Source organism: Canis lupus, chromosome 27, assembly GCF_011100685.1.
Source record: "Canis lupus familiaris isolate Mischka breed German Shepherd chromosome 27, alternate assembly UU_Cfam_GSD_1.0, whole genome shotgun sequence".
NCBI lineage: Eukaryota > Metazoa > Chordata > Mammalia > Carnivora > Canidae > Canis > Canis lupus.
The window spans coordinates 46,215,670-46,228,633 of record NC_049248.1 but is presented as its reverse complement, the minus strand read 5'-3'; the positions used below and the strand labels follow the sequence as shown (position 1 = coordinate 46,228,633).

The window sequence follows — 12,964 nt, the reverse complement described above, 5'->3', positions numbered from 1 at the left end:
GAAGTGACTCTGGTGTATACAGATACGTAGCATGCTGGATAAGTTGAGAACAGTATGAAAGAGCCATAAAAAGTAGCTGCAATTTGTTGAGCATTTGTGGTGAGTAAATACTTTACATCCCTTTATTCCTATAGCCTTGCAGCCTCTCCTTTAGGGACATTGTCCCCATTGTGCAGACAAGGAAGTTGAGGCGCGGAGATCTTACATCCTATGCACAGGACTACACAGCCACCTAGGGTACAGTCTGATGTCAAGGCCTACTCTTTATCAACATGGTGGCTGGCATTTTGTCCAAGACAATCAATCATTCCTATGAAAACTCCTGTACCCTTCAAAGACATTTAGCGTCTTTGACCCTCAGGCACTAAATACCAGGAGCAGCTTGACTGTCACTCTGAAAATTAAGATGTCCTTCCGCATTTACAAACTGCCTGTAGAGGTCGTACTCTCCATACCTCAACTGTTAAGGAAAATACTGCGTTTCAGAAGCTTAGGGCTAAAAAGAATTTTTAGAGCTCCACTGGTTTTGTTGTTTTTTTGTTGTTTTGTGTTGTTTGTTTTGAGAGAAAAAGAGAGAGAGAAAGAGGGCGTCAGGGAGTAGGAGGGGACAGAAGGAGAGAGAGGATCTTAAGCAGGCTCTATGCTCAGTGGGGAGCCCAACACGGGACTCGGTCTCATGATCCAGAGATCATGACCTGAGCCTGAATCGAGAGTCAGAAGCTTAACCAACGGAGCCACTAGGTGCCCCTACTAGTTTAGTTTTTATAGTGAATTTGTACAGAAAAAGAATACTGATCAAGAGATCAAGAGAATGCTGAGTTTTGGGTTTTTTTTTACTTGTTGACGTTGAAGGAATTCTCAAAAAAAGCACCTACTATGTCCTGGGAAACATGCTAGACATTATCATCCCTACGTGTAAATAAATGGTGTGTGCGTGTCCATATTTGAAAGAGAATTATTACTTTTATTGTCCTTGAAGAAAACAATGATGAGAGCACTTGTTTTGCGAAGCAGGAATTTCACTTGGGCAGCTTTCCACCAAACCATAGCCATGCCGTGGGTCGCCCACGAAGTCGTCCCGTTGTCAACCGGAGATGGAATTTGGGAACACGATAAAAAGGGGCCCAACTGTAGTTACAGCCATAAAATTAGAAAGAAAAGAACGGGTGTGCGGGAATCAGTCTCAGTCAGCACATTAGAGGTGTGCCCTGTACGCAAATATTGTGATAAATATTTGCAAATACAAATATTCCTACAAAGAAGGAAACAGAGTAGGACTGACAAAGAGGTCCGGGAGACAGCTGCAATGGCAGACCTCAGACGGAAAGAGAGGAAGCTGTCCTGGCAGATGCGGGAGGAATGGGAAACAGCTGGCCGTGGATGCTGAACGCTGGTCGGGGCGACAGGGGAGGACTGGGGTGGGGGGTGGGGGCAAACTTTCAGAGTTTAAGAAAGCGTCTTGGAACTGAAAGCCAATAAACGGGAGGCATCTCCAGGCTGTGACAGAGTCTTAAAAATTCAGCTTTAAGTTAAAAATAGACCTGCCCTACGACCCAGCAATTGCACTGCTGGGGATTTACCCCAAAGATGCAGACGCAATGAAACCCCAGGACACCTGCACCCCGATGTTCCTAGCAGCAATGTCCACAATAGCCCAACTGTGGAAGGAGCCTCGGTGTCCATCTAAAGATGATGGATAGAGAAGCTGTGGTCTATATACAATGGAATATTCCTCAGTCATTAGAAATGAGAAATACCCACCATTTGCTTTGACGTGGATGGAACTGGAGGGTATGATACTGAGTGAAGTAAGTCAATTGGAGAAGGACAAACATTATATGGTCTCATTCATTTGAGGAACATAAAAAATGGTGAAAGGGAATAAAGGGGAAAGGAGAAGAAATGAGTGGGAAATATCAGAGAGGGAGACAGAACATGAAGACTCCTAACTCCGGGAAACGAACTAGGGGTGGTGGAAGGGGAGGAGGGCGGGGGGTGGGGGTGACTGGGTGACGGGCACTGAGGGGGGCACCTGACAGGATGAGCACTGGGTGTTATTCTGTATGTTGGCAAATTGAACACCAATAAAAAATAAATTTATAAAAATAAAAAAGTAAAATAAATTCAGCTTTAAAAATTCCTCGGGAAAGCAATGATCTATCCATGTATTTATTTATTTAGAAAAACTCCAAAGTGGTTTGAACATTAAAACAAGGGCTGATAAGTCAACCCCGAAAGAGGTCGCCCACAGTGGCACGGCAGGATTTGAGAACAGGCTTGTAGAGAATTTACCAGAGTGTGAAAGAGTTATGCAAACTGATCCATTTTGGCTTAGAGCTGCCTCAAGTGTGTGCTAGAGCCACGAGCACTTTCTCTGAGATAAATGTGAGATGACTTGTCGACACCCCTCCTCCTCCTGGGGACAGAAAGCTTTCTCAGAGCGGTGAGATTCCAGTAACAGGGTAGGAAGACTCCTACACACGCATCACACATCGTCAGACGGGCTGTGCCCTTCCCTTAATAGGAAACTATCTCTTGTTTGATAAAGACCCAGGCAGGCCTCTGACAGGAAGGGCTCCTTAGTGGTGAGCACAGTGACTTCAGATCTTTTGTTCTTCTGTCTCCGGAGCTAGAGCAGAGGATGTGGCTGGGGTGGGAGGCGGGGACTACGACTGTGTGTGTGTGTGTGTGTGTGTGTGTGTGTGTGTGTGTGTGTGTTTTCTCATTTCCGCTTCCCCTTTCTGAGCGGGCAACAGCAGTTGAATGAGGACAGAGAGAAAGGTACAACATGCAATATGATACTTTGTCACTGTCCTCACTCAGATCCCGATACCTGGGAAGGGCTTGGCCCGGCTTTGCTGACCTCAGCTCACCCTCAAACTCTGCTCTCTACCTGCGGGCAGGTAAGTATATGATTTCCACCTCCATTTTAAGACTATACCGATTTGGGGTGGAGCTGGGAGGAAAAGGGAAAAATCAGGAGAAAATCTCCCACATCTCTGACTCCGATCTTAAAAAATTCATCACCGTGCTTCTCAGAACAAAAAGGTCCCTTTATTTATCTTTTTAAATTATTATTATTATTATTATTATTTTATTTCTTCCCATTTACTGGACAGATATTTTATATAGGGCCACAAAACATGGGTTCTTTTGATGGCCTGAATTAATATCTAGGAACTTTTCACCTTTCTCACGTGGGAAGCTCCTCTCCGCATCTTGCTATACTCCCTTGTGTTGGAATTTCAATCTGATTCCAACTTCGAAAGGTCCTCAGGGAGATACATTTCTCACGTCACTGCAGGTCCCATTCTAGTGCTCCTAACTGTGAACTAGTGGAAATTACCTAGCCTAAATCAATGCTGCTTTGTGTGAGTGTGACTGCTTTTCTCCAAAGCTGCAGAAGAAGGCTGGTGAGGAGATGAGCTACAGCCAGATATATTGGTAGTAGATGTGAGGGGGAGGTCACATGATTGGACAATGCCAGGCCTGCTTAACTGCACAACTCAAGAGAGGCAACCAGCTGTCAGGGTTGTTTTTCAGACTGTGCATCTCAGAGGTGGATATACGGATATGTCGACCACTTAATGACTTGTATCGACTCACGTGGGGTGGGTCTGTGCTCCTCCAACATCCCTTGACTTAGCGGTAGCCAGGCTGAGCTTGTTACCACCTACATGACTTTTGGAGAAGGTAGAGGAGTGGAAAGATCCTCTACACTGGGGTTTTCCCAGGTCCCTGCTGTGCTACAGAGCTTTCCAGTGGGTGGAGAGGAGGCAGGTGCCTACGCAGAACAATGATAAGATAAAAGAGCCCCACAGAAATGGTTTGATAAGATCATGAGGACTTATAAGTACTAGTGACTCGGTCACAAACGGCTGCCTAGACAGGCAGTATGTAGCAGTGCTGAGGATGGGAGGTTGGAGTTGGAGGCTGGAGGCCTTCCACCTGTGTGTCTAAGCTGCAGACTTAACAGTTGTTGGGCTTGAGTGATTGGAGCTGAAGATCTGGTGTGATTCTCCCAGAACAGGAAGCATTACTAGGGGGCGGGGAGGCCAGGTTTATTATCTCTCGCTACTAGAATATTATCAGAGAGAACAGGCGGAAGATATAACAAGAGGGACAGAAACAGATCTAACAAAGTATTTCTTATTCAAGGGCATCCCAGGGAGTTTAGAAACTCTTGACAGCCCTACTAGTACCCCCTTCTCATAAGTCTCCCAGTCCCCTGAAACGAGGATAGAGCCCTGGGGTTAAGCATTATGTAGTGGCCATGGGAATCAACACAGTCCTTTTTAGTCCTTCTTTTTAGTTAGGGTTTATGACTTGTATTCTAATAGAGAATGGAGAGGAAGTTTGGTCCCAGCTTAGATCATGAATCATGGGTCCACTATGGGCTACAGCAACGGAAAAAGATCAGACCCTTAATGCTACTTGATCATTGACAAGTGTTCTGTACGCTTTGAGCCCTGCCCATACCCAAGCTCAATGCGGAAAGGACTTAAACACAGATTCTGAGAAGGGAGAGTGTCGATAACTGTGGGGGGGAGGGGAGTAAAATTAAAATGAGCACATAAGGGAAAGTGCCATATTACCATGGAAAAAAGGACTGAAAAATGGAAGATATGGATTCACAGAACTGAGAACTCCACTCACCCTCACTCGTATCTCCAGCCCAAGCCATCTGCAAACCAGGACACGGATGGATGGATGTTTCTTAGTCCAGCTGTCTCTATAGCCCATCCAGGTGAAAAATTTAGTTTCTTTCAGCACTGAGAGCACAGGATTACCCTTTTCCAAATGTATAACTTGAATGTCTCCCATGGCACTTTATGAGCCTTCCATAAAACTCATTCACACCATGGAGATGGGCATAGGGAAGAAAGGGAAAGAGAGAGGAAGAGGTTTTAGACGGTCTTCTTCCAGTATTTGTTCAGCTGAAATTATCTGGGGGAGAAAGAGGGTAAAAATAGTTCTATTCATTCCTTGGAATTTTTCTTCATATTATTTATCAAAAAATATTATTTCCCTGAAATAGATTGAGCTGCTGCTTTAGACCATAGACGTCTCAGAATATTCAAATGCTACACTTGGGGGAATTTTTGCTCTGAAGGTCTTCCCAACTGCAGCGACATGGAAGAGAACTAGAAATTAGGAATGTATTTCCTATCTATGGAGGAACGTGAGAGCATATTACAGGTCGGGGGCATAGTGGAAGGGGGTGCAGCCAACCTGGCTTGAGGTGGTTTGTCCTATCTAGAGCGGAATGGCTGTCCTGGGATTTCCCACAGCCCTTTGCAATAGTGGTGCTGTGTGTCTATCTTGGCTGTAAATGCGGATAAGATGCACGTCTCGTGGGCCCCATCATGGAAACTCTGTGTCCTTCTTCTCTCCTCCCACGCTTGTTTTCACTCTTAGTCCCAGTTTATAGGCTCTGCTTGGGTGTAGGCACAATAAGGACAGAAAAGAAGAGAGGCCTGTCTGATACCTGTTCCTGGGAGGAGGCCCCGAGTGGAAACCAGGGCGCCATGAGGAAGGTCGTGTGATGTAAAGGAAGAAGCACAGACCTGGGGCTTAGAACTTGTGAGTTTCAGTCCCACTTATAACCTTAATATTCCATGTGATTTCAGATAAGCCTCCTTCTTACCTCCCCTCTCTCTCTCCCTCTCCCTCCCAACCTCTCTCTCTGTCTATCTCTCTCTCCCATCCCCACCCCTTCTCTTTTTTGAAATGAATGACTGGGATTAGATGCTCTCTCGGGTCCTTTTAGGCATGAAGTAAGAAGGAAGGAGCTACTTAACTGTTTGTGTTTCATCTCTGCTCAACACCATCTCTCTTTCCCATCTGGATTTTACACCAGCTGCCATATCCTGCATCTCACTCCTTCTTCCCTCTTATTCCTGAAAATGTTCTGATTTTAGTGAATGGTTTAGACTGAGGGAGGATTAATAATAATAATTGCTATCATTTATCAAGCACTTCCTATATATATCAGGGACTCAACACATCACCTGATATTAGCTCTAATAGCCCAACAAATTGCATGTTATGTGTTTTAGATATGAAGAAACTTAGGTTTAGAAGGGACAGGTGATTTTACCAAGGACACATAAGCAGAAAGTAGATAGAACTGTGATTCCAAACAAGGCTAACTCTGATTCCAGGCCCTTGTTCTTTTTATAGTTTTCCATTTCAAGAGTTGGGCATCCTTTCTGGGCCTCTTGAAAAGATCCCCATGAGATACCTATATGCAGAGCTGATATTTGGCAGGTACAAATTAGTAGACCCATAATGATTTATTAAAATATTTCCATACCAAATTATGGTAAATATCAATTGCCCCAAGCCCACTGAGTGCCCATGACCAACCCAACTACCCCAGCTCTTCCCACAAGGTTCCCAGACTGGCCCCAAAACTCAATGCCATATACTTGTAGAACCTGGCTAAGGGGCTATCACTGGTGTCAACTCTGATTTGTCTGTGCTGCCCTAGAACCATCATTCTGAATGGCACAATGGCATAGGACACAACCAAATGTTCTGTGACCTGAATCACAACAATCTGAGAGAAGTATGCGATTCTAGGTAGACTGACTTTTTCCTCTCGACCAGAACCTAATTGGACCTTTGCTGCTAAGCCATTCTGTAAGCCTGACAAAGGCAAAACTGCTTCATAATCTAGTTGGAGTTAGGAAGGAAAACTATGCTAATAACCAAAGAAAGCAACACTTCCTTCACTCAGGTTGTCACAAAGCCAAGGATAAATTAATTTTGGTTTATGCTGCCTCTTTGATAGAAGGCTATAACGTGGAGAGTTTGCATAGCATGTGAAATGGAGAATTTACTGAAATAGTTTCTTCTTTCTTTCATCCTACATTACATGTACCACTGATCCTTGGGTGGAGATATTAGGTTATTTTCTTGTTCCATAGTTAATGGAAAAATCATACAACTTGAGTCAGATCAACCTGAGTTTAGTTCTCAACATTACAATATCCTAAATATATGACCCCGGATGGGTCGCATATGTCCCTGAGCTTCACATAACAATAGTTAGCTCAAAAGGTGATTGTCAGGATTAAGTGAGATGGTTTATAGGAAGGTTTTATGGATAAATAGAAGGTGCTGTGTATATCCCAGTTATTAGCACCTATTGCTTTGGTCCATATTAATATATGGGGAATCCCTAACTCCATCTCTTAGAAAATACCCTGGAGGTACATGGGGTACTCAATGCAGTAATAATAATAATGACAGGCCCATAAAGGTTTTTCTCCTGCTACTACACTTGCCGCTTATGCTGATGGTTTTTGTTAGAAGATACTCCTTTCAAAGCTCTTGATTCCTGAACCTTCTTTTGTCTACTTTGATCCTGTAAGCTGAAATTTCTGCTTTTAACTATGATATCCTCAAAGCAAAGAGAATTCCCTCCTGCTCTATTTGTTGTAGTCAGATTCCTAAACATTGAACAGATTGTAGAGAAATATTTGGGGAGTGAACCTCTAGAGAAATGTAGGGAAGAGGAAAGGACAAAGGGCTGGAAATGCGAGCAGAAGGGGGAAAATAAGGCTTTTAAAGAGTGATTCAGGCAAATAGCAATAGAATAAATGTGGAGTTTTTTTGGGCTGTGGGGGTGTGCAGTTAGAAGGAACATCAGAAAAAAAAAATACCAGCAGACTAGGACTTCCTTCCTCACAGGAGGTAGATTAAATACAATATTAAATACAATAGATCAAATACAATAAGCCAGCATCACAAAAGATGGTAATCAGATTCTAGAAGGAACTTCTGACCAAGGAATGGAAACTCAGAATGGAAGAATATTCTTTAAATATAGAAAAATGCAAATTCTGGAAAAATATTTTTTAAATATAGAAGAATTTGATAGTTTGAGTTTTATAAGATTTGGTCAGACTTGTTGGACCCCTGTGTTCTGTCAATAAGAGACAGTGTGACTATGCCCCAAGCCTCTTTCCTCTTTACTACAAGGTGTAAACAAATATATATCAGAAAGGGAGACAAACATGAGAGACCCCTAACTCTGGGAAACGAACAAGGGGTGGTGGAAGGGGAGGTGGGCGGGAGGTTGGGGTGACTGGGTGACGGGCACTGAGGGGGGAGCTTGTGGGATGAGCACTGGGTGTTATGCTATATGTTGGCAAATGAACTCCTATAAAAAATATAAAAAACAAATATATACATTAAGATTTGAGACCTTATTGAAAGTCGGGAGCCCCTGTCCCATGGCACGTACTGAATGAAGATAGTTTTTCTTGCTCCTATGCAGGCACAGCATTTGCTGGGCGCCTCCTGCTGCAGGTACCCTTCTGGGTCCTGAGACAGGGCCTGGGGGAGGGGGTCACAAGAAGTGGGGTATGATGCTGAGACCAGCGACTACTTCCCCCTTGCTGCATGTGGTATGGGCACACGTACTTGTCACTAGAGGTGGGGGTGAGAAGAGATGACTTGAATAGGCCTTCAAAGTGTAGATAGCATGTGTCTGGATAGAAAGGGAGGTGGATAAAACTGCATAAGCTAAAGAACGAGTAGAGGAAAAGTTCAAAAAGTGCTGGAAGCCAGTGAGCAATGCTTACCAGAATCACACTCATTTGGGCTCCTTCTTGCCACCCCCTTCAAGACTCACCGCTTTCCTGAGTCTGTGGAAGTTAGAAGTACAGGCACCTCATAAATCAGTGTCGCTGTGAAAAGGAAGCTGCCAAATGGGAACTAACACAAGAGACCATAGCACCATCTCTTAATGCTTATGGGGAAAACCATACAAATGCATTTCCTTTTAAGGGTATCATCCATACAGCTATTTCAAACTCAACTAGAATACCTTCAGATACGTTGGTACTGGAGGCAAATGTGTACCGCACTGACTCCCACCAATTCACTATCAAGAGGATGAAACTGCTGCCCAAAGAGAAAACCTAACTGACTTGCCAGAAGTCAATGAGTTGGACCAAAAAGTTGAAAGAATGCCCACATCTACTCTGATTCCTCCTCTTTTCACTGCTCCCAACTCCATTGTACATATTAAGTGTATGTCTGAGTATGACAGGCCCTTTCCTCTATTACAAGAAGCACCAAGACCTTCAAAGTTGCCGCCTGGACAGCTGCCTGCACCCATTCTTCAATTCTTCCTAATGCTGTCATCACTGATGTGCTTGTCTGATATCATTTGCCGCTTCCTCCAGATTCCTACAAAGAATACCTACTTTCTTATCTCTCAGCAGCACAGCTTCCTCTTGCGACCTCTAACCAGACAGTTCTATTCTTCCCACCCTCCTAATATCACTGCGCTGATTTTATTCCCGTAGAACACCCATGAAAGGTCCCTGTGGCAGAGATTGGGGGGAAATGACCTTGTTCAATTCCCTGGGCCCATGTCCAGTCTGCTGCAGTTGAGATTAGCTTAGATGTGCCCTGCATATTTTCTTTCAGACTTGAAACCACGTTGCGTTCCCAAGGGAAGAAATTATTCCATTCTCACCCAAATGGCTGCCATTCTCAGCGAGCAATAGAGTCCTTAACTTGGCCAACCTTTGTGTCGCCAGAACCATCACAGCCATTTATTTATAAGCCCTTCTTTGGAACTCTTTAAGCACTGAGGCCTCTTTTTCCATAGCTTTTTTCCTTTAGGTATTTACATTGAGTAAAACCTTTGTGCCTAGGACAGAACAGCAAATGGGAATAGTTAAGAAAATACAACATCTGGTCATCAATATAGGAACACCTAGATCAGAAATAAATCTTAGAATAACCCTCAAATTCATCTCTTCTCACTAACTCACGGCCAAAAACACTGTTACATGCTTAGTAACACACACAGATTGTTAACAGTCTTGACAGTTGATCTCCCTACATGTGTCTATGACGCATCTGAGCTCCTACAAGGCAATGGGCTCCTTTGTGGAGTAGTCATCTCCTGAATATTCATTTGTTTGGAGAATCTGTATTTACTAAGCAACCACAATGAGTTTGCTTCTGTTTTAGGCATTAGGGATACCTCAGCAAACAATGCAGATAAAACTTCTGTCCTCGTGGAGCTGTTATTCCAATTAGAAGAGCAAGCAATCAATTAGATTAATCATTAAAATACAAAGTATATCAGTGATAAGGACTAAGAAGAAAAAAAAATCAGGCAGAGAAGGCGGTTGGTGAAAGTGGCCACGTCAGCTGTAGAAGCCAGGCCCGACTTCATGAAGAAGTTTGGTTAAAAGCTAGGATAAAAAAAAAAAAAAAAAAAAGCTGAGCTTTGCAAGTAAAGTGTGTCAAAGGCAGAGACACAGGAAGATGAGAGGAAAAAGAACATGAGAAAAGCATAGGGTTTAAAAAGAGATAAGCATTTTCAAGGGGCAAAGGGGAAATTAGCCTATAAGCACTTACTGTATTTTCAAAGATGTGGGAGGAATGTAGAATAGATTTGTATCACAGAGGATGTTGAGACTCTATCTACCATCTCAACAAGCAAGATTCCGGCACCTGCGCTGGGCACTGTGGGCGTTCAGCTATGAAATGGCGCACCCAGGAGTTTATAGTACCAGAAGCATTCAATTTTAGGGCATAATGTCCTCAGCTGAGCAACTGAAACCAGAGAAAGGGATTGACTGCCTTTTAAATTCCCCTCATTTGCCAAAAAAAAGTTATTTGTAAGTTCAAGAGTTCTTGCGATTTAGGTGAGGGCCACTTACTCTGGGAATGAAACACAAGGCGACTCAGCCTTTGACGTTTTCTTCTCTGGGCCAACTGACGCCAACCTACTCAATATCTGGAAGGTGCAGAACAGGGAAATAAACCCTGATCAAGGCTTTTTAGACTCTTTTCTTAAGTTCGTTCTAGTGGCAGTTCCATCCTGTCTTTATCACCTCACAAGACCTCTGACTAAAGGATGAGTTTTCTCTGCGCCCCCTCTTTGTGGTTTCCCTGTGTCACAAGCTTAATTTATTCATTTAATTTCCCCCCAAAGACCCAGGCAGTGGACAGAGAGCCAAGTGCTCAGGGTTGACAACGTCTCCTCCAAGTACCAACTGCGGTCTCTCCTTGGAGAAGAATAGAGGTGGGCTGGACCTAAAGCGAAAGACTAGATCTGACAACAGTTACCATGTAATACTGTTCTCTGGATATGTTTTGTCTATATATAGCAAGCAGAGGCATCCAAAACAATGCGATTTCCCTAGGAATGCACTTTATGTTCAGGATGCTCTTTTCAAAAATAGCTCTTTTAAGGGCCTATATTGTTGAACGCCTCCCTAATGGTTTTGTGTTTAAGTCTTTGAAGAATGGAAGTCTCCAGAAACGGCCGTTCTTGTTTTTTTGTTTTTCCTCTTTTTTCCCCCTACTCCAACAATTAGAAGCACAGCTATAAAGATGGAGCTGTTTCTGGGAGCTCCAGGGAGTCGAGGGATAAGATCATGAGGAGTACTCATCCAGCATCTACTTGGTCACTGTAGTGGGTTGAGGGGGGCAAGCAGGGAAGAGGCCGGAGGACAGAGCATAAGTCAACGAATGTACATTAGCCTCAAGGGTTTTCAAGCTCTATTCAGACACCTGAGTGATTCCTCCCCTCTCTCTTCCTCTTCGAGTAAGTGGCCATCAGGATGTATCTTTTGGAAGAACACAGAGATGTTGAGTGGGCAGTGTCACATGAGACACAAATGCATGGATGAACTGAGGCGTTAACTCCTAGCTGTGGAGAAACCCAAGTTGCTCAACCCAAGTTGACAAATTAGAAAGGAATGATCTGAAGGTCATGACTGCTAATTGCGTAAGGCAACATCTCTCTGTTGTTTGTATTATGGGATTTTTCTTTTCCAAGAGAAATCTTATGTGGACCCCTCATATATAAAACAGGAAACGGAACAAAACAAACAACGAACTCAGAATGACTGTAGTTGGAGTGACATCCTGGCTATTGCACCTTAGAAAAGTGGTTTGACCTTTGAGATCTGGAAATTCTTCATACCTCTACATGAAGACCAAATACAGTGAATTTTATCAATTGCAGGTGTAAAGATACTCTAATTTTAGTGGAAGAGTCTGGATGACCATATGCCAGCTACTGTAAGAAGTAGGAAGTCTTTAAGTTAGAAGAACTTTCTTAGTGTCCCTTAAATCATAACATGTTTGAAGTTCCAAGATTTGCTGATTTGAAAGACGTAGCCCTGATATATTTCAGAGCATTTTGGGGGGTGGAGGCGGAGGGTGGGGGGCAGACAGAGGAAGGGCTGGACAGCTGGTCCCCCTTCCTGAACGAGCACAGGGATCATGCTTCATGCTCCTTCTTGCAGAGCTGGGAAGATGTGGGGGCACCCCTGGGGTGGTTTCTGAACTGAGGATGAGGGAGTCGTCCCTGTGTTTCAGTGCTCAGAACGGCATTATTGGGGCAGGAGGCCCTGAAGTCTGAACTGGAGCCATGGAGGGCTCTGTGCTGAGCCCCACGTCCTGGGAGAAACGGCGGGCCTGGCTGCGGCAGAGCCGCCACTGGCAGACCCAGGTCCTGGAAGAGGAGGCTGCGGCCGCCCTGCAAGATGTCTCAGATCCTGAGCCTTCCAGCCTGGATGATGTTTTCCAGGAAGGTAAGAGGCAGTTAGACAACAGACAGACTTCCACATCACCCTGGACCCGGGGAGACGTGCCAGCAGGCACAGGTCTGCAGAGTGTGGGCGGAGGTCCCTTGTTGGGGTTAGGACTTCAGGGAGGCTCATGTTGATGGGTTTAATGAATTTAAAGGAAGAAGAATAATGTAATAAAAAATATGAATTATGGGAGAGAGAGAGAGAGGCATACAATCAGGGAAAAGAAAGGACATTTTTGCATCATCCCAAGAAACTGTAAGGGCCTGAGGTCAGGGTTGTCTTGAATGCTTTGGGTGTTTTTATTTGGTCTGTGCAACAAAGTGATGCTCGATTTGGATGCCTGGACTCTGGCTGCAAGCCTGCTGCTAGCAAGCCACGTGACT

The 12,964-nt window shown here is 44.2% G+C and overlaps 1 protein-coding gene across 3 annotated transcripts in view; it reads left to right on the top strand.

Annotated features, from left to right (window-relative positions):
• The first annotated feature begins 2,738 nt into the window (after positions 1-2,738).
• Positions 2,739-12,964, top strand: part of TESPA1 (thymocyte expressed, positive selection associated 1) — a 35,308-nt gene continuing 25,082 nt past the window's right edge. Inside the window, exons 1-3 of one of the 3 annotated variants that reach the window (XM_038577881.1) lie at positions 2,741-2,903; positions 5,419-5,583; positions 12,367-12,581. In XM_038577881.1, coding sequence (XP_038433809.1) covers positions 12,419-12,581 — 163 coding nt within the window. In that variant the 5' untranslated portion in view covers positions 2,741-2,903; positions 5,419-5,583; positions 12,367-12,418. Of the gene's footprint in view, positions 2,904-5,418; positions 5,584-12,366; positions 12,582-12,964 lie in introns of all 3 variants that reach the window. The other 2 variants (XM_038577882.1, XM_038577880.1) reach the window with 2 other exon arrangements.